Source organism: Poecilia reticulata, linkage group LG7 (assembly GCF_000633615.1).
Source record: "Poecilia reticulata strain Guanapo linkage group LG7, Guppy_female_1.0+MT, whole genome shotgun sequence".
Classification (NCBI taxonomy): Eukaryota; Metazoa; Chordata; class Actinopteri; order Cyprinodontiformes; family Poeciliidae; genus Poecilia; species Poecilia reticulata.
This window is the reverse complement of record NC_024337.1, coordinates 6,155,571-6,175,171: the sequence shown is the minus strand read 5'-3', so window position 1 is coordinate 6,175,171 and position 19,601 is coordinate 6,155,571. Positions and strand designations below refer to the sequence as shown.

Sequence of the window (19,601 nt, the reverse complement as noted above, 5' to 3'; positions counted from 1 at the left end):
TTTTCCAAGGCAATGCTACCTATCAATGTCCAGACAATTATTTTTTACAATACATTTCTAAATATTTTCCCCGAAGCCTTCATTCATACATTCAAAAATGTAGCTGTCCATACCGAAGAGACATTTTGGTTTAAAAAAAAAACGAAAAAGAAAAAACTCAAGGGTATGGATAATTTTTGGCTTAATTGTAGAAGTAAAAAATACAAAGGCAATAGTGTCTAGTGAACCCTTGTTTGAAGCATTTGCAGGGGTGAAAGTAAGCGGATACGGTCAGGTACTGCTTACCCTAAAACGTTAGGGGAGAGGCTGTCTGCTGAAAAAAAATCAATGGGTTCACTGTGCAGCCGTTGTGAACCCACTAATCAGCTGTGACTGATTAGTTTTTCAAGAACAATATAAAACACAACTTAATCAGTTAATAAGTAGCTTTATTCACATTTCATATTGTTTCTGAACTGTTCGTGCTGTTCGTGAGACCCGCACGTGTTCCTCTGACTTGTTGTTTGGTGCTCTCTGGCATCTTGTTTTGAGCTCAGAGTCTGAGAGGTTTTTCTTCTATCAAACAAATTTTTTTGTCTCTTATTTATGTTGATGAGGCTTTCTTCAAAATGATAACCTTTTTCAACCTTTRTAGCTCCACTGTTGAAATGAGGCTCTAACATTCACAAATGACATTGAAATAAAATCCAGTCCAACATCTGGTTTGAGGTGATTCCTCTGGAACCTGTTGGGGGAAAAATATCCCAACTTCAGAAGATGAGCTTTAACCTAACAGAGCTCCGTGGTTCCTCCTATCAGTATGAGAGTCAGGGTGAGGAGGCGCCATGTTAGGAAGAGAAGTGGAAGCTGCAGGATCTTCAGAACAAACAGGTCGTGATGCTAGGCCTCTGTCTGGACACAGGATCAATATAACGAGTTTAAAAGCTAAAATGAATGGTTATATAATAGACATGGAAAACTGGGATGCACCCCATGCCATGATGTTCAGAATTTAGATCTCATGGCATCTCAAGGTGTCGACATTGCAGCCAGTGGGCTGACGGAAACATGGCTCCATTGTGTAGCAATTCAAGAGCTACCAAGCTTTCTCGCTTCGCAAAAAAATTGAACAGCACAGAAACTCCAAAGCACACAAACAAGCAATTTAATTCTAAACATGAGATGGGTACATTTCATAAACGTCTTCTAACTCCCTCTGCTACTATTGGCCACCACTTTGCCTTTTTGTCAGCTTTAATCAACATTAAATTATGTTTGATTAGCCTGAAATGCATCAATGTTACCATCTGTGTTATCGGGATTTTTAAACTTGTACTTCCAACAATGTGTTTCTTATGCTGTTTTTTTTTTTATTTTTTTTATTGTTATGTATTTTTTGGACGTCATCATATTTTTTTCGATAAATAATAATAAAAATAATAATAAAGAAATTGTATCATTAAAAAAAGTACAATATTTTTTGTAGGACAGTTTTACGTTTTTACTGCTCTCTAGTGGTCAATACGTGGAATTATAATATATTTTTGCTAAGATGCAAAATACTTTTAATTTTTTAGACAGTTATTTAATTTTAACGTTAGATAAAACTTTAGATTCAGATTAGGTATGATAAATTAGGAAAAAATATAAAAAACAAATGTCGGGCATTTGACTTTCTGACATTGCTGTGACAAGTTGTAAACTGTACCGGATGTGAGTTATACTGATCACAAAAATAAAAGTGCTTTGATTTGTTTTGTTACGTTCACTGACTTCATAGCATTACACATTTTCATTCTGAACAAAACATGTTCTGGTGGAATAATAAAATGTATATATTTAATTCAATGGTTTTCTGTTAAGCAGTTACCTTAATTTAAACGGTTAATTAAAATAGTATCACTTCCTTTTTCTTTCGGCTGTTTAACACTAGCTTGACGCAGCGTGTAATTTGCTAGCAGCCACGTCTCAACCTAAGGTGCCTAACAACCTGTTACCTTCAGTGAGCGGCACGTTTTCTGATGGGACCGAGGTTCTGTTTAGTTACTGCTCCGTCATGTAGTGTAGCATAGTAAACATGGCGGGTGGTTTAATGGGAGGAGGCACTCCCTTTGTTGCAGAAAACAAACACAGCTAGCTAGCGTTAATGTGCAGCTTCCTCCTTTGGAAAACCTCTACAGAGCAGCTGGCTCTGCAGCCAAAGCTGAAGCAACCACATTTACCCAGAGGTAAGAGTTTGGTTTCTGGCTGTAAGGTTTTTATGACCGAAAACGCCAACTGCCCTCATTCAATTGTTAATTTGACAAGTTCCGCCGTTAGAACTGCGTGTAATTCCCCACTTTGGTGTTTACTCAAGCTTTATCAAAATATCTGATTGTCGGTTTACAATTTTATTGTTTGGTCGCATTCTGATTTATATAAGTTTCATAAAGTCAATAAATACAAACATTATACAGTAATAACGTAGGGAGGTGCTCCTAAAATTCATTTTAGTAGAATTAACGACACAAGAATTTTCAACGACTTCATTAAACGAAGGAAACGTTCTGCTTTAAATGCAGCTATCAACAAAGCATTTTCAGTGTTTAAAAAAGAAAAATGTCACTCTGAAAATGATTTGTATACGTAACAAATGTGTGCTTTGCTTTTTCATATAAAAGGAAAGACAAATGACACATGGTCCATACATTTTACACAAAAACAAATCTGGCAGTGTGGCCTACATGTGGATTCAGTTCTGTTGTTAAATACATACTTTATTATATTTCAGAGTCCGTCCAGCTGCACATTTTTTCAGCTATATCTTCCAGGCTGACACAAATGGAAACACTAAATGTTGTACATTTTTCTTCGCAAATTTTAGAGCTTAAAAATATAAGAACATGTGTCTTGCCACATATTCTCAATTTGATTTACAACTGGATTTTGACCAGACCATTCTGACACATGAATAAGCTTTAATTTGAGCCACTCCATTGTATATCCAAATCTATAATTAGGGTCAACATAAAGAGGGAAGGTGAGTCTCTGTCCCAGTTTCAAGTCTTTTGTAGCCTCTCATAGGTTTTCGTCCAGGGCTGTCCTGTAATTAGCTCCATCCATCTTCCATGGTTGTAATAACAGAAAAGACACACCACACTTGGTCCATACATTTGTAATAATAATAATAATAATAATAATAAAGCATCCCTCTAGGTTGATGCAGTGTCTACCTTTTACTGGGGGAACAGATTGTTCAGGGCACACCACACTTTTTTTAAATTTATTTTTTATTTTTTGTGGCTCTAGTGGCTAATGAGAGAAGGGGGAAGACATGTAGCAAAGGTCATCAGTCCGAACTGGAACCTGTGTCGTCAGCATCGAGGACTAGGCCTCAGTATGTGGGATGTGCTTTTACCCTTGCGCCAACACAGCTCACCAACATATGTAAGATATTTCTAAAACAAAACCATTCATCCTTTTCCATCAGCATCACAATCGTGCACTACTTTATCTGTTACATGTATTACCCCAATAAATTAAAGTGTGAGGTCGCAGCACAGAAAAGTGTGTCAAATTTAAGGGGATATTAATACTTTTGTGTCATTTTATTTTTTGTGCATGCGGAAAATTTTGTTCTTACAATTTCAATTAACAAATAATTTTAATTCCATCACAGGGAGACTCAAGAGGCTCATGATTTCCATTGTTCGTCAGAATATGAACTAGCCATCAAAGCCGCTCATCAGCTGCACAGGTCCCCTGTGAATCCACCCAGTCAGCAGGTGAGATGCAGGGCAACAAACAGCCGGCCAAGCATTCGCTCTGGCACTTTCTGTCGCCGTTCCACACCCGGCAGGAGCGCGTGGTGCTGGCCCGGAGCGAGAGCCTGCCGGGGGAGCAGGTGCTGAAGATCACGGTTACAGAAACCACGGTGATCGAGGCGGAGTCCGGTGTGTGGAACTGGCGCTCCCTGTCCTACCTGGGTCTCTGGTACTTCTTCAGCTTCTGCACCTTGTTTCTCAACAAGTACATCCTGTCGCTGCTTGAGGGGGAGCCCAGCATGCTGGGTAAGGAATGAGTTTAAACCTGGCTAATCAGTGCTAAGCTAACACCTTGCTTTTTTTTTTTTTTTTACAAAAGATTTTCTTTTTGTTCTGAGGAACATAAGTTTGAATCAGTCTTCAAGCCTCATCAAAATTCTCAATTGTATTTAGTTTTGGACTTTGATTTGATTAAGGCAACATTTGAAGGCATTTGATTGCACTGGATTTCATTCATCTGCATTAGCCAGGGTTTGTATAGGTGCTTCAAAGCCTTAAATATGCTAGAATTTCAATTTGGAATTTGGAAAGTGCTTAATTTCAGTATAAAGTTCTTGAAACTGCTTGATATTCTACCTGCACAGTTTTGTAGTAAAGCTGTAGTAATCATTTATATTATGTTGGAGCATTTCATTTGAGCGGAAAACTCATTTGCCTTTACTTCAGCCAATTTGTTCAATGTAATGAATAATTATTATTATTATTATTATTATTATTATTATTATTATTATTATTATTATTATTATTATTATTATTATTATTATATTTCAATTAATTGTTGATTATTATTATTATATTTCAATTAATTGTTGATCTGTGTCATTGAAATAAAGATTGTCTTATATGCTATATATTATATATAAAAGTTATTGAAATTAGAGGATTTATTTGTTGTTGTTAAATGTGCGTTTTATTCTCACACCGAAGTGTACAGACTGTGAGAAAAAATTTTCAAAGCATAGGATTTTGTTATATTTCAGCTTAACTTCTTCCTGCTGTGTAGAATACTGCTGTAGTTGACCCATTTTCCCTTTTGTGCACCACCCAGGTTTGTTTTCCAGTTTGTTTACCCCTCGGTGTAAATTACCTTGAGGCATAGTGAGATGTGGTTCAGCATAAAACAGGCTTTAATGCCAAAAGTGATCAGACGTTGCAAATCATACAAATGGAACAGATAGAGAGAGACATTCACTGGGCTCCACTCAGTTCACCTTCGGGCTGACACCAAGTGAAGCAAAGATTGTAGCGCGAGTTCTGCTTTTATTCTTCTCCTCATTCTGCTCCCTCTGTAAGGGTTGTTGAGCTTTTGTTTATGTGTGACTGTCGCCAATTGTACATGTTATGGATGTGCAAGCTGCCGTGCGCATGTGAGTAGATAAAAGAGACAGAAGAAAGACACAGAATGATTTTATCCATAACAAAACTAATAACAGCAATAAATGATGTCATATTATCATAAATTGAAACTGTCTTCTTTAATTTATTTGTACTGATTTAATCTCCAAAGTGTGGTGCGGGAAAGGTTTGTAAACTTGCATTGAAAATGCTTGAAAAGTGGAGATTTTTACTGTGGAAAAAGTGTCTGAACAAAGGGAGGTTTTGCATTGGTGCATCACATCAAATCTAAACACACACACACACACACGCACACACACACAAAATACACAGAAGGTTCTTGCTGTAACATTACCAAATGTGAAAATATTTTGGACCTCTGCAAGCTACTATAAACTGTCAATTGTTAGAATATACAGAAAAGCTCCTAAATTTGCTGAGTGAAGTTAGCAGGTCTTTTTTTTAGCTGGTGAAAGTTGTATTTAACATCTCCATTAGCAACTCAAGCTTTTACCGTTTCTTCTTGCTCCTGCAGGTGCTGTTCAGATGCTCTCCACCACCATCATAGGCTGCCTGAAGATGTTCATTCCCTGCTGCCTCTACCAGCACAAGTCCAGATCTGAATATCCATCCAACTTCATCATGATCATGCTCTTTGTTGGACTAATGAGGTGCTCGCCTTTGTCATTAAACCACGTGAACACTTGAACATATGAAGGTGTTCATATGCAAATATCGACTACCTGCTTTGGAATCGCAAAACCAGATGAGAGCGTCATTACATTACCGATACAGCCTCCAGAAATGCAAATTAGACGTCACTCAGCTGCATTGTCTGTCTGTGCTCTTGTTAGGTTCACCACCGTGGTTCTGGGATTGGTGAGTCTGAAGAACGTGGCGGTGTCATTCGCTGAAACGGTGAAGAGCTCGGCGCCCATTTTTACTGTGATCATGTCCAGGTTGATCCTTGGAGAATACACAGGTGAACAAACATGTTCTTACTGTAGTAAATCAGGCTTTGTTTTCTGTTTGGCTAAGCAATTGCTCCTCTTTAAATCAGAACGACATCAGATTTCATTTGTTAGGCCAGTCAACCTGAGGGATGTGCAAAGTCATGTTGAATTATATTAATATTGACATCCCTTATCTGCAGGGGGAGCCTTTGATAGACAGCTGAGCAAATTGTAAATAAAGTGGAATCTTGAAGCTCTACAGCAGCTTTGATCATAGAGTAAGCGATAATTTGAGGACTCTAAATGAAGTAGAAGTGTCTCTCTATGCCAGGCCATTGGCTAGGAGAAATCAGGTTTCATCTTGAAAGTAGCAGTGGAGGTGTCTGCACATCCTGTAATTTAACATTTTTAATTAATGTACCTAAAATAAAGGCCTTAAAATGTCTTACATTAATAAAAAAAAAAAGTTCAAGTTTAAATACGTCAAATACGAGTCTTGCATTTTGTCGTGGCAGCACTAATTAATCTTGTGTATGTAGTTTTCTGTTGGGCAAAAGTGTGAGACCTCTTCATTCACTGCATTCTGTGACTCGAGGCAGGTGAGGCTAATGCTAATGTACCCTTGCTACTTAGTTAGCTGGCTTTTTTGCGCACATCATGAGTAATTGCAAATTTATTAGCAGCTGGCTGGACGACGTTCGTTTTCGCGAGGCTGTGTATATTCAATGCAAAAAAAATAAAAATAAACTTTTAATTATGACACTCTGGGGAGTTTAGGCTGTAGAGAGCACAAAGCAGCTGCCAAGAGCCACAAACAGACCCCAGAAATGTTACAGTTGCTACTCTTGGATTTCCAAGCCATCTCCTTTATTTACATATTTGTATATTTTGTCTTTGTTTCAATGTGGTATTAAAAGGGGCTTTAAAAAGTCTTGAATCTGACTTGCTGAAACCTGCAGATAGCCTGAGCGGTGACTCATTTATTTGTTTTCCAATCTTCAGGCCTCTGGGTAAACCTGTCTCTGTTTCCTGTCATGGCTGGCCTGGCCCTCTGCACGGCGTCGGAGATCAGCTTCAACATGCTCGGCTTCTGCGCCGCGCTCTCCACTAACATCATGGACTGGTCTCTGCCTCGGCGCTAGCTCCACGCAGCCGCTTCTCAACTGTGAACACTTTGACTAACCGCTTATTTCTCTATCCCAGCCTGCAGAACGTTTTCTCCAAGAAACTGCTGAGTGGGGACACGTACAGATTTAGGTAGAAGAGTTAAAGGTCACCTCATTTTTAACGTCGTGTTTTAAAGACTCTCTAAATCAGTGTTGCCGTTGTCGTAGCCCCCCGGAACTGCAGTTTTACACCAGCGCAGCAGCAGTCATTATGCTGATCCCTGCCTGGGTGTTCCTCCTGGTGAGTAAACACACATTCCCTTATTTATTTTCATCTGAATTGTCGATGCAGCTAATTAAATATCTTTAGAGGCCATAGTCCTATTAAAATTCTATTAAAACAAATTGAAATGCTTGCCACACATCATGTGAACATTGTGTGGAAGCTGTCCTTGTTCCGCAAAATTGCTCAGATGAAATCTCATTGAAGGTTTTGATTAGAAAGTGACAACATCTGAAAACGTGATATGGTACAGGGTGCTAGGCGATGTATCAGCCCAGCTCTGTTTGCTGAGGTCAAAGTGCTCCACTAATGACTGATAAGACTGAAAAAGTACAGATGGAATAATTAATGACTCTTGTCTCCATGTTTCCAGGACGTCCCGGCAGCTGGAAAGAGTGGACAGAGCTTCTTGTTCAATCAGGACGTTATCCTGTTGCTGCTTTTTGACGGCGGCCTGTTTCACCTACAGAGTGTCACGGCCTACGCCCTGATGGGACGGATTTCCCCCGTCACTTTCAGGTAGCACCAATCCACAAACTCTCACCGGGAACGAGGCCTGTCATGAGGACAAATTTTGATGAGCCATAAATTGTCCCAGAAATGATTGGGATAAACAATATAATTGTTATTTTAAGACATTTTTTTCCCCAAGTAGAAATAGTAATAATGGCTTATTAACCCTCTTATGCATAGTGGTCACTACAGTGAACAGCTGTCTAAAAGCCATTTTCTTGTGCTACTTGTGGATTTTTATGTTATAAATGCACACAGACCACTGCATTAGTGTCCACTGAAGTGGACACTAATGCATCATAAAATACAATATCAGCCACTGGCCATCAGCTGAAAATGCAAGAAGTTATTTTTTGTTAAATCCAATATGGCAGACAGACAAAAAAATCATCCCGACCGACCCGGTCCCTCCTTCCAGTGTAGACGACTCTAGCAGGTAAAAAAAAGATATTGTGACATCAGATAACCCCTAAAGAACAATACTACTGATGCATTTTTCAAATAACAACTTTGTATTTGGAGAAAATTACAATGGATCACCTAAACAAAATAAAATAATTTTTTTATGCCTTAAGAAAATAAAAATAAAAAATTTGAAAAAAATCCTGACACAAAGGATCATAATTCATGCATGAAAGGGTTAACATTTGACACTTTAAATATCCAAAATGAACTAGCAAAACAATCATTAAAACAAATTCTGAAGTCTCTGTAGCCAAAATTACATCTCAGAAAAATAATAATTCTTAGGGGGAAAAGCAGGCAAAAGCGGCAGATAGTGCAAACTAAAAGCTTCATACTGGGAGACAAATGTTTACAGAGTTTCTCAAAATGGTGGCTTTTCAACGACATGTAAGGGGAGCATCTCTTTAGCGACTGTTGTCCAAACGGAAACGACCTCGCTCATTTTCATTTACATTGCAATTAATTGATGTATTGCTTATTGTGACAGGCTTACTGGGAACCATTTTAATTTGGTTTAATGTATCTTCCTGGACCTATTTCAACATTTTACAACCGACTTTATCAGGTGAGCTTTCCAGAGGTGAGCTATTGAACATGTTCGCTGTTATCTCCAGCGCAACAAAGTCCAGGTGAAGTTGGGATTAATCCTGAGATAACGTGTTTCATGTGATCACATGTACTCCCTCCTAATGTACACCACAATTTAGTCCTAATAACCCATTCTTATTTTAACAAAGAGTAAAAAAAAAGAAAGAAAAAAAAAAAGAAAAGATGGTGACTGGTTTTGCTGGTTTGTTGAGAAGTGGAAAAACAAACCGCCACCTGTGAAGGCTGTCAGACTGATCGCTCTGATTATTCCTTCAAGTTTTAGTGACACCTGCGGTGAAAAGATAGGAGGAAATAAATACAATTCTAAGAATAGCTAACAGCAGATGCCAAATTAAAATGCGTAAAAAGTGTTGCAGTGAAACTAAGACACATTATTTCCTTTTAGAAGCCTTAGAGACGCATCTTATTACTGTTCACACTCGTAACAAAAATGCTGTGTAAAAGTGTGCAGAGAAAGAAGCTGATGTTGGTGCCAATTCTCATATTAGGTTTTCAGAAACGTGGTTTAAATGGTTGAAAGATCCTTGAAGGAAACTTATTTAAATTAACTTCCTTGGTTTGAATTCGACCCGTTTGCCATGAGTCAGCAGAAATCAGAGATGCAATGTGCTGATCCTTTGCTGTTGCGCTCATATCTGCGGTGAACATCAGCGCCGCAGAACCTCTTTTATTGCTGATCTTCACTCGGCACACAGCAGCTGAAACTGTGGTATATTCAGACATTAGATTATATCTGATTGTACAGATCTGACCATCCATATGACATCTGAGAAAGAAGAGAAGTGTGGTCTGAACACCAATATTTGCAATTAATATTGATTGTAATTCAGCAAGTCCCCTCGACGAGCCCTAAGGTTTTTTTCTCTGTCTTAAATTTCATTTGAGGCGACATTAAAAAGTTTTACATTTGACTTGCTGAATCCTGCAGACACCCTGCAGAGGCACACATATGACATGATATGGTTTCACAGTGTATAGTCGACGAGGACCAATTCTGTAGGTGAGATTTAAAAACCCAGCAGCAACAACTCTTCCCTCATCCTCAGTGTCGCCAGCACGGTGAAGCACGCCCTGTCGGTTTGGCTGAGCGTCATCGTGTTCAGCAACCAGATCACCCTGCTCAGCGCCACCGGCACCGTCGTCGTCTTCATCGGCGTCCTCCTGTACAACAAGGCCCGGCAGATCCAGAGGGAGACCCTGCAGGCCATGGTAGCCGAGCAGAGCAGCAGACCACTTCTACGGGACCAGGACTTTGAACCTTCACAGGTTAAGTGAGGATTAAATGCCACATATTCCAGATAGACACGGCCTTCATGGAGGCGAAGTTGAACGGGGACGTCTGTTAGATTAAACCCTTCTGCATTCCTGTGGATACGAGACAAACAGTATTTCTTTACCACCTGTTTTAACCTCATGAGCCCTTTAAGTGTCCTCTTTTTGTGTCTTTTTTACTTTTATTTTTTAAAGCGGTCAACATGAGAAGCTCAGGGAAGTGCTGCTTGGTTCTTCATTCTGTGGTAGAGACGTTGCTAAACGTGTCGGAGCTGCAGCTTTTAAACTGTCCCGGGTCGTGCAGTCCGTACTGCGTCGTCCAGTGCGTCCTTAAAAACTCACTGAAGGTTATAAATATGTGAAAGAGTTATTGGTGCCTGAATTTTGGTTGTTGTTGTTGTTTGGCTTGACACATTTGTAGGAAAATGTGACATATTAGAAAGCCATGATTTGCATTCTAGGAATGCTGTCATGTAAATGTTTGTTTTTTGTTTCTGTAAAAAAAAAAAAGGACTTTGTGACCAGTCATGTTGGCTGGAGTTTGTGTAAACAGCAAACGGTCTTATGGCTCACCGGTTATCAGTCATCATCTCTATTATTCTTCTACTCTTTCATGAAGTTTTGTGCCAAAAGGTGCGGCTTTATCTTTTCCTTTGTGATCAGATTTACAGCTAGAGCTGAATGAATCGAACATAAACTTCGCTTCACGTTGCTGCTTTTTGTTGCGGTTTGACCGTTTGCAAGTTTGTGCACATAAACAGACGTGGATGTTTTTGGTATCTTCTAACTTAAATCTGTTTTAAATAAAGAAGGTGAAAACAACCAACCATAAGCTGTATGTCTGAGGTTTTCCAAACTAAGGATGTAAATCTATCTGTGAGAGTTTATCGATATGCTGTTCACTACAGAAAAATTAAAGTTTTCCTGCCTGCAGCAGGTTGTCTAAGTCATTCATTTGGTTTGCAAGTTCTGGCCGTCTTTAACAATCCAAGGAGCCATTTTCTGCCCTCAGTCGAGGTAAATAAAACGGGTTTAGAGCCACAAATATTACCTGACCTTATGGGGAAAAAAAGACTGTTTTTGACAAATATCTGCTACAGAAAATCTGTTATTTTTAAAGAGCAACAACTCTACTCCTATTTTAGGTTTTAACACAAAGAAAAGCAAACCTTTTCAAAAGGATAATGACTACATTTTCTTGCTTGGGATGTTGATAGTTGCACAAAGTTTCGAGCATAATAATAATTTTAAAAAATTGTCATTCTGTCATGGGAATTAAATACAATTATTCCATGAAATAAAATGCACACAATAAAAACTTACTTTTGTTATATGTATTTTTAAAATTCAAGTTGTTTAGCATTTCTAGGCAGTTTTTAAGAGCCGTTGTTGAAGGTCCAAAGAGTGAGATGTGGATCCGGAGCCGCAGGTTGCAGACCGCTGCTTTAGAAGTTATTCATACACACTGCCGGTAAAAATGTTGGCTTGTGATTGCACGCTGTAGAAATGGGAGCACAGAATCATATTTTGTGCTCTATGATTGATTATATGACCTGAGTAACTTAATCTTTATTTCAAATCTATAGAACTATGGTAAGAGTTTACAAACATACCAAAACAGACTTTAATAAGTAAAAATGCTGCCTCACATATTATCTGAACACATATATGCACGACACACCAAAAGAATTCTCTGATATTTTCAAAGAAAAAAAACCCACTCTTAACAAAAGTGACCCTTTTAATACAGTTCTTCATTATTTTGGAGAATCTCAGTACATACAGCATAAAGTGTATTTGAAAGATGTGTGCAGAAAAAACACGTTTCACATTGATGACCTGTTACAAGGCAAATCTAATCGGCTTTGAAAGTCCAAAACTAGTTTAAGACATAAATTCGGATCTTGACAACTTGTAATAAAACCTTCAGGGTCAGATAACACTGACTGCATTTACCATAAGCAAACCAGCAGAATAATTCAAAACATTTCAGCAGTTCTGGGATTAGGACTGGCCTAACAGATCATCAAAATCTGCAAGAAGAGTGGAGACCTGTAGCATCTTTGAGGTAGATGTGTGGTTACAACATAATTAAAGGTTCACATTTGTAGCTACCAAAGGACTTGGAAAAGCCAAATAATTCATGTATGTGAATCTAAAAGACATTTTATATGGTTCTAAACATGAAGAAATTAAGTATTAATAAAAAGTCAAACGAAGCCGTCACAGCAAAAGTAGCAAAACTAAAAATGACACCCTTCATCCCAAAGTATGTGCACTGTACAAATCAGGGGCGTAATCATCACAGATACTTTACAGACATGACTGGACTCGGTGTTTAATTTATTGTTCTTAATGATTTAACCTAAGTGTTAGGTAATAACAGGTTTTGATGTTGAAAGTAAGCGTATTTGCACATCTGCAACATGGAAAAGTTTGTACAATAAAAATATTGGATTCTCTGTTGTGTTACTGAGGTATTGAAGGATAGCTAAGCCGCTTAGCTTTGTGTATCGTTTATCAGAGCATACATTATCTCACATGGGGACAAACTTTGGCTGTTTTAGCCTTGATCTGCGTACAACAAAAAGAGATTCGAAAATCTCTTTTTGCAAAGAAATTTGCAAACAGAGATATCAGATATCAGAGTTATCAGTTAAGTTTCTCGCGTCCTTTGGCGTTCGTTTACTGAAAACAGTTTTGTTATTTGCCTGGTGGACAGAAGCTCTTCAGCAGGCTCTCGTAGGTCAGGAAGGTCACAGCGTTGACGGGGAACGCCCTGACGCTGTTCAGTAGGAGGCCTTTGAAGAAGACTCTGACTCCTTCCTCCTTCAGGCTCACCCTTATGCAGTGCAGGACCCCGCTGTACTGCTGACCACCGGCTCCAGACATCTGGAGCCGAGCTTTCACAACGTCCATGGGCGTGGCACACGCCCAGGTCACCACGCCTGCCACGCCCCCCGCCATCATTATGGCAAAGGTACCTGAAGATGTAGAAGACATTAGCACTCTCTTTGGATACCGTGGAGATCTTTATGCAATTTTCAACATTTCATCACATCACCACCATTAACTTGAAAGGTTTTTCATCTGACGTGATAGACTAACACAATTTATTTGATTTATTCAATTATTTTGAAAATGATCGCAGTATAAAATAACAGATATAAACAAGGAATGCAAAAGACACATATTTTTGTACCATTATAATCTAATCTTAACGTGCTTGAAAAGGAGTAGAAATTAAGTAAAAAAAAAATGATGAATTTATGAATAGAGCCTAAATGTGAAGTGGAAGGGAAATTTCTACATTTTGTTCAAACAAAAGTATAGGAAGTTTAGAGTGAAATTCTGTTGAAGCTGCCTGGGTCGTTGCTTTGAGTGCACTTCAATAACACTAAATCTTACCAAGTACTTTTGGTCTGTCTGGTGCAAATATCTTAGAGCACTTGAAATAAGACAAAACTAACTTGCAAGTATCTGTTCAGTAAGATATAATAGTTGTTTTAAGTTAATACTTTCTTAATATGGATGAAAAAGTACCAATTCCAATGGCAGATTATCTCACTTTTAACAGGGAAAAATATATTGTTTTAAGTGAAATAATCTGCCAGTAGAAGAAGTATAGTCAATATTATAGTAGTACTGCAGTACTATCAATATTATATATATATATATATATATAGTTTATTGTGATCCTCCTACTCACACACCAAAGAAGTCACATAACCTCTGACCTGTAATTTTCACTCCAATAACAGACTTTCTGGCCTAACTTTCTACTTTTCTTTGGTCAATTTTGAAAGTCAGGCATTGGTCTTGGTTGTTTATTGTCTTATACTCTTGTGTTTGTTGTGGTATTAGTGGTTGTGTGAGCAGCAAAAATGAAGCATCTAGGTGTATTTTTTTTAAATTATGATGTATTGAACAGTAATTAGATTTGGCCTTCATCCTAGCATACTCTGACTGACTCATGGTTTCTTGTGTCAGTGAGCTCAGCCTGACCTGGCTCTTCTCCAGTCTCAGTCAGGGCCTTACGAGTGAGCTCATAAGGCAGGAAATAGAGTCCATAGCACGGTACGTCCCTCAGAGCCAGAGCCACCACTCCTCTGTAGAGACCCCTGACCCCCTCCTGCTGGAGTATGACTGCCACACAGTGTACGGGTCCACGGTACCGCTCGGCCGTTGTTTGACCCTGCAGGCGCACCTTCACCAGATCAATCGGGGCACAAACCAGCACCTGGGAGCAAAGGATTTTAAAGGGATAATCCACTCAAATGACTGAAGATGTGATTTGTTGAATGTATTTTTTTGGCACTTTGTCGCTTACTGTCTCATGAACATCTGTAATGCTTCAGATCACCAAACAAACTTTAATGTCAGTAAAAAAAAAAAGTAAGTTATGGTAAGTGAATACAAAATGTACATTTCAAATGATGATTTTGTGTATTAAGAGGAAGAGATTTCCAAACAAATGTGAAAATATAACTTCCCTCTTGTTAAATCAACAATGACATTTGATTCATTTTATCTGACACACCATTATCACTGTTGGTTTAAGGGGCAATTATATTTTAAAATAGGGCCAGGTTGGGTTGGATACCCTTGTTATTGAAATCCTCCTTTGAAAAAAATGCTTTTTGCGTTTAATCGGGTTATTTCTGTGTGTGATATTGAAATTAGTGTAATCATTTGAAAGGATAAATTCTATAAAGCACCAATGCAATTTAATGGCATGAGTATAAAGTTTCTCATTAAAATATTAAAACCAAAACCAACCAAACACTTCTTGTACTTCTCTTTTTTGTCTTCATCTTTCCAAAACTTTATTGTTCTGGTAGCGATTGAGTTTTGGGCATGTGCTGCCATCTGCAGGCGAATTAAGTAAATGATTTATCTACTTTAATAAATGTTCACTATCTGAAGGCAGGCTTGGTTGAAATAACATCTCATAGATTAAGCATTTGCGTTTTCACTCGCACTCTAGATGGGCAGACTTTCTAGCAATTTAAAAATCTGTAAAACATCACTGACTTCTTCTTTCTTACTTAAAATACGTCCTTGATCATATTAAAATTCATGTCACAATTAATATGCTTTTGCTTGTTTTCACACTTTTATGTTCTTGAAAAGAACAGTCTTCATTCTGAAGCCCAAAACTCAAACGGAATCACAGCTATTTGAATGCGTCTGAGGCTCTGTAAGAAGATGTTTGTGTGAAAACCAATGAGCCGATGAGTGAGCTTACCTGCACGATGCCTGAAAAGCAACCCGCAGCAAAGACTTGCAGTGAAGACACTTGTCTGCAGTGCCTGGCGAGACGACGATCAGACTGAGAGAGGTAATCTAAAGCGTTACTGTAGGAGCCAAAGACAATGGAGTTGGCGAGGCCAGTGGTCAAAACAGGGAAGGACATACCCTTGAAGAATCCATGGAACTGATGGAGAAGATACAAAACATTAACATCAACCTCATAATCCTAATTGCAACAGGTTTGTGCTTCATCGAAAATATCAAACAAAACAAAGGATGAGTCACCCACTCCTTCGTTCAAGTACGTCTTAGCCACACAGTCAAATATCCCTTTATACGCAGACTTGGCTTGCAGACGCACCTACGAATAAAACATTGTTCCATCATGAGCGTGATTTAGACACGATGACACATTAACAGGTTTCAGAGCTCCATGTAACCTTCACTGTGTCCAACGGATGTCCCACTGCAATCCCCACTGCACCTGCAAAAGCCAGCAAGGGAGACGTCGTCACATCAGCCATTCAAGCATCATGCTGCATTTTCTTCAAGTATTTTTCTACCTGAAATGCTCCCAGCTACAAATTCCAGGAACGGCATGACTTCACAATCTGCAAGGAGATCCGGGTATTTGTGCCCTTTTAACGGTTATGCACACCAATGCATTTACAGCAGCTTATGTGCAAACTCCAGCATGGCCAGCTGTTGGATAGTTAATATGTGAAGAAGTTAAAAAAAAAAAAAACTAGGTGAAAAGTGAACACTCTGCCACTCTGTAGCACTTTTTTACAGTGGATAAGCCTCTCCGAGTTGTAACAAGTGTTAAATCACAAGGATTTTACTTTCATCAGAAGGGTGAGTTCGGTTGGACAGCTTAGGGTTGTACAAAAACAGCAATTCCACATGCAGATTATGTCAATGTGAAACATGGCCTCTAAATAAGAGGTTTGTGAAGTGAGACCACAGTGCTTACCATCTGAAAGTGTCACCTCATTGTCACAACTTCCTGACAGATCTGCTTAAAGTAAAGCTCGTCTACATTCTTGCATAGTGTTGCAGGTTGTGTGTGATCTTTGGCTTCAACTCTGAACATGTTGTAATATCAGCCCCAGTCGGAGTTTCAAAATAAAAGACCACACATCAACATTTCTCTTCGTATTTATTTGCAGCGTTCCGAAACCTATTCTCAATTTTCTTTTTTTGTAGAACAGTCTAATGATACCTAGAACATGTGTAAAACTTGATTTTTCTTTTTACTTTACCGAATTACTCCTTTTAAGAAACAGAAGACAAAAACAATAACTGCATTTGCCAATCGTATATCGTTTGGATTTGTTTGAAAACAGATGCAATTGCTGAACATTTATCTGGAAAAATATTATTTTAAAATGGTAATAAACACTTTATTCTTCACATATGAAAAGCAAAATGCAGCAAACAAAAATTACTGTTTGTTTATAGCATGTTGCCATGCAATACAAATACCTTGCATCTGTTTCCAGACTTTGCCACATTACAACCACATCCTCCACTATGTTTAATGGAATTGCAGAAACAGTACAAAGCACGGAGGAAAATGTGAAGGGAGAAAAAATATGAAGGGTTTCTTTGTGAAGCTGTTTATTCACTAATGTTTTCTGACAAACCTCTGATATTGCCACATAATTGCTGCACCAGCTGTACAGATTGTGGCTGTAATATTAATAAAATATGGAAAAAAACAAGGTGTAGGAATCATTTTACACATCTTAAATTGCATGTTAATTAATTATACATGTTTGCACAGAAATGGGAAGTACAAAAAAAATCAGCTAATATAAAATACCAGAAAGGACAATAGAAAATGCCAAAAGGCGTTGTGTCTCATCCAAATGACATGAGCAATGAGAATGAAATAGCCGCAAGAATTTGTTCAATATGTTATTATTTTTTTCCCTTTTCTTGCTGAAGTAATCCATTCCATTGTCATACCCACTTGTCCTTTTAGGGTCACGGGGAAGAACCAGCCGGTGTTACCCTGGACAGGTCACTACTCCATCACAGTGCAAAACAGAGACACACACAAGCCGTGTGTGTTCATAGTTCTTTAGAGACACAGCTTAAATTTCATTCTACTAATTAAAGGGAAATTCAAGTGAATTACTTTTTTGTTTTTTAAAGAAGTTATTTGTTAAAGCAAATTTGTCCAACGTTTTATATTTCTTTGGAACCAACTGATCTGTTCCCCTATTGCCCTGCTTAATGGCAGAATGCAACGTTTTCCTAAACCTTAACAGATTTCCCCAAAATTTTATTTTAAAAATAGTAATACATCTGGCAGAACAGAGAAAAACAAAACCAACCGTTCCAATGGTTAAGCCTACGTCATCATTGTTGGACCAGTGGGAGCAAGCGAAAACAATACGCTGCGTCATTCACGTGCGTCACGAGGTTTTGGTATCCTCGGCAACATCACGAAATTAGCCGCTCTTTTGGTTGTTAAGAAGATTATAATATACCCATTTAATTTGGTTTGTGTTGCTGCCACTGTTCTCTGATTATAGACGATCATTTTAATTCTTGACATTTCTACCAGACATCGACACAAAAGAGGAATGTAAAGCAACTAGCAGCAAAACGAACACTTTACTGCTTCCCAAGCAGAGCTAGCCAAAGAAACATTTTTCCTCTGTTCTCTTTGTTAGGAAATAAACAATGACAACCCTGACAAGACAAGACCTTAACTTTGGACAAGGTAAGACAGTCAAACTAATTAAACGGAGTTGGTTTTCTTTTTTGAAGCTGTGTGCTCCGAATCCCCGGTAAACATAGCAGCACGTTTCATAGCTTTTTGTTGTTTTAATAAAAAGGYATTCGGACAATATTTGAATCTTGTTAGAGAGATGAAATAAGTGGAAATATTTGGTAGATTACTCATTTTCTGGTGGTTTGATTATAAAATAGAACATTAGATTTGTTTTATGGTGCTGGAGTTGATCATTTAGCTGTTTTATTCTTATCCTAAACAATAAGAACAAGTTAAGGAGTCAGATATTTTAGCGGGGTTTGATTTTAACATAAAAAACTAACCCTATAACTCATTTATGGGGTTCAGTCATTTTTCTAAAACCTAAATATTTGAGGCTGGAATGTGAAAACCTTGATCGTACATAAACCGCGTGAATGAGAAACAATGTATATTTTATTTTTGCTGTTGTTTATTGTGCAATGCCTATAGTATGCAAACCTCTTGAACTTTTTTTTCACCTTTTGTCACATAATAACCACAAACTTCAGCTGTTTTGATTGGGTTTCTTTAGAAAAAGTGTGATTTATGCAAGTGTTTGCACTCCTAGAGTCCATACCTGTGCTACCACCCTGTGCTAATGGTGTGCCAAAAGGCAGTTTTAGTTTCCTGCTAAAACTGTTTTATTTACCACTTCTTGATTTGACTCATGAAGTCATTATTAAATAACTTCCTGTCGCAGTTTGGTTCATGTTTTTCATCATACTCCCTTAAACAGTGCATAAGTGGCCTGATTCAGGGTTACTCCTCTCTTCCAGTGGTTGCTGATATTTTGTGTGAGTTCCTGGAGGTCGCCATTCATCTCATCCTGTACGTGCGTGAAGTCTATCCCTCTGGAATATTTCAGAAGAGGAAGAAATACAATGTACCCGTGCAGGTAGAGATTTCCAAATTGGTGCATGACACGTCTAAAACGGATCTGCTTGACTGTGTTCTGTTTTTGGCTCAATTATCCTCAGATGTCTTGTCACCCTGAGCTGAATCAGTACATCCAAGACACTTTACATTGTGTGAAGCCGCTCATCGAGAAGGTAAGACGAGTTCGGAGCTGACAGGTTTTTTTTTTATTCTCGCTGATGGTTTATTATGTTTACGTCACAGAACGATGCAGAGAAGGTGGTCGTGGTCATCATGGACAAAGAGCATCATCCGGTCGAGAGATTTGTGTTTGAGATCTTCCAACCTCCTCTGCTGTCAATCAGGTTTCCGTCCTCATTTTGGACCAGCAATACCCGAAAAGCAGCT

The 19,601-nt window shown here is 38.4% G+C and overlaps 3 protein-coding genes across 4 annotated transcripts in view; 2 read left to right on the top strand and 1 right to left on the bottom strand.

Moving 5' to 3' along the window:
- The first annotated feature begins 1,881 nt into the window (after nt 1-1,881).
- LOC103467031 (solute carrier family 35 member E2) lies at nt 1,882-11,144 on the top strand. The gene is given in 11 exon segments (XM_008413073.2): nt 1,882-2,207; nt 3,268-3,405; nt 3,638-3,720; nt 3,723-4,028; nt 5,653-5,788; nt 5,972-6,099; nt 7,073-7,193; nt 7,274-7,327; nt 7,405-7,477; nt 7,833-7,978; nt 10,093-11,144. Coding segments are annotated over 10 exon segments (1,317 nt in total). The 5' UTR covers nt 1,882-2,207; nt 3,268-3,364; the 3' UTR covers nt 10,322-11,144.
- Nucleotides 10,817-17,898, bottom strand: slc25a45 (solute carrier family 25 member 45). Of its 2 annotated transcripts, none has more exons than XM_008413075.2 (7): nt 16,545-17,898; nt 16,135-16,273; nt 16,012-16,055; nt 15,861-15,932; nt 15,567-15,755; nt 14,324-14,558; nt 10,817-13,302 (listed from the first exon to the last, which is right to left on the bottom strand). In XM_008413075.2, the coding sequence occupies exons 2-7, from the start codon at nt 16,169-16,171 to the stop codon at nt 13,022-13,024; spliced, it is 858 nt and encodes a 285-aa protein (XP_008411297.1). In that variant the 5' UTR covers nt 16,172-16,273; nt 16,545-17,898; the 3' UTR covers nt 10,817-13,021. The 2 variants fall into 2 exon arrangements, with proteins under 2 accessions (XP_008411297.1, XP_008411298.1); XM_008413076.2 differs by having other exon boundaries at nt 16,135-16,182.
- A 97-nt stretch (nt 17,899-17,995) lies between these two features.
- mad2l2 (mitotic arrest deficient 2 like 2) overlaps nt 17,996-19,601 on the top strand; it is a 4,450-nt gene continuing 2,844 nt past the window's right edge. Inside the window, exons 1-4 of the mRNA XM_017305638.1 lie at nt 17,996-18,305; nt 19,115-19,233; nt 19,316-19,387; nt 19,458-19,595. Of these exons, the coding sequence (XP_017161127.1) occupies nt 18,266-18,305; nt 19,115-19,233; nt 19,316-19,387; nt 19,458-19,595 (369 nt within the window). The 5' untranslated portion in view covers nt 17,996-18,265. The remainder of the gene's footprint in view (nt 18,306-19,114; nt 19,234-19,315; nt 19,388-19,457; nt 19,596-19,601) is intronic.

Bases quoted from the DNA above. Each gene is read 5' to 3' on its own strand.
- slc25a45 (XM_008413075.2), bottom strand. From the start codon at position 16,171: ATGCCGTTCCTGGAATTTGTAGCTGGGAGCATTTCAG. The intron at 15,756-15,860 runs GTGGGTGACTCA...CTTCTCCATCAG, and splicing joins AGACGTACTTGAACGAAGGA to TTCCATGGATTCTTCAAGGG. The intron at 14,559-15,566 runs GTAAGCTCACTC...CTTTGCTCCCAG, and splicing joins GCTTTTCAGGCATCGTGCAG to GTGCTGGTTTGTGCCCCGAT.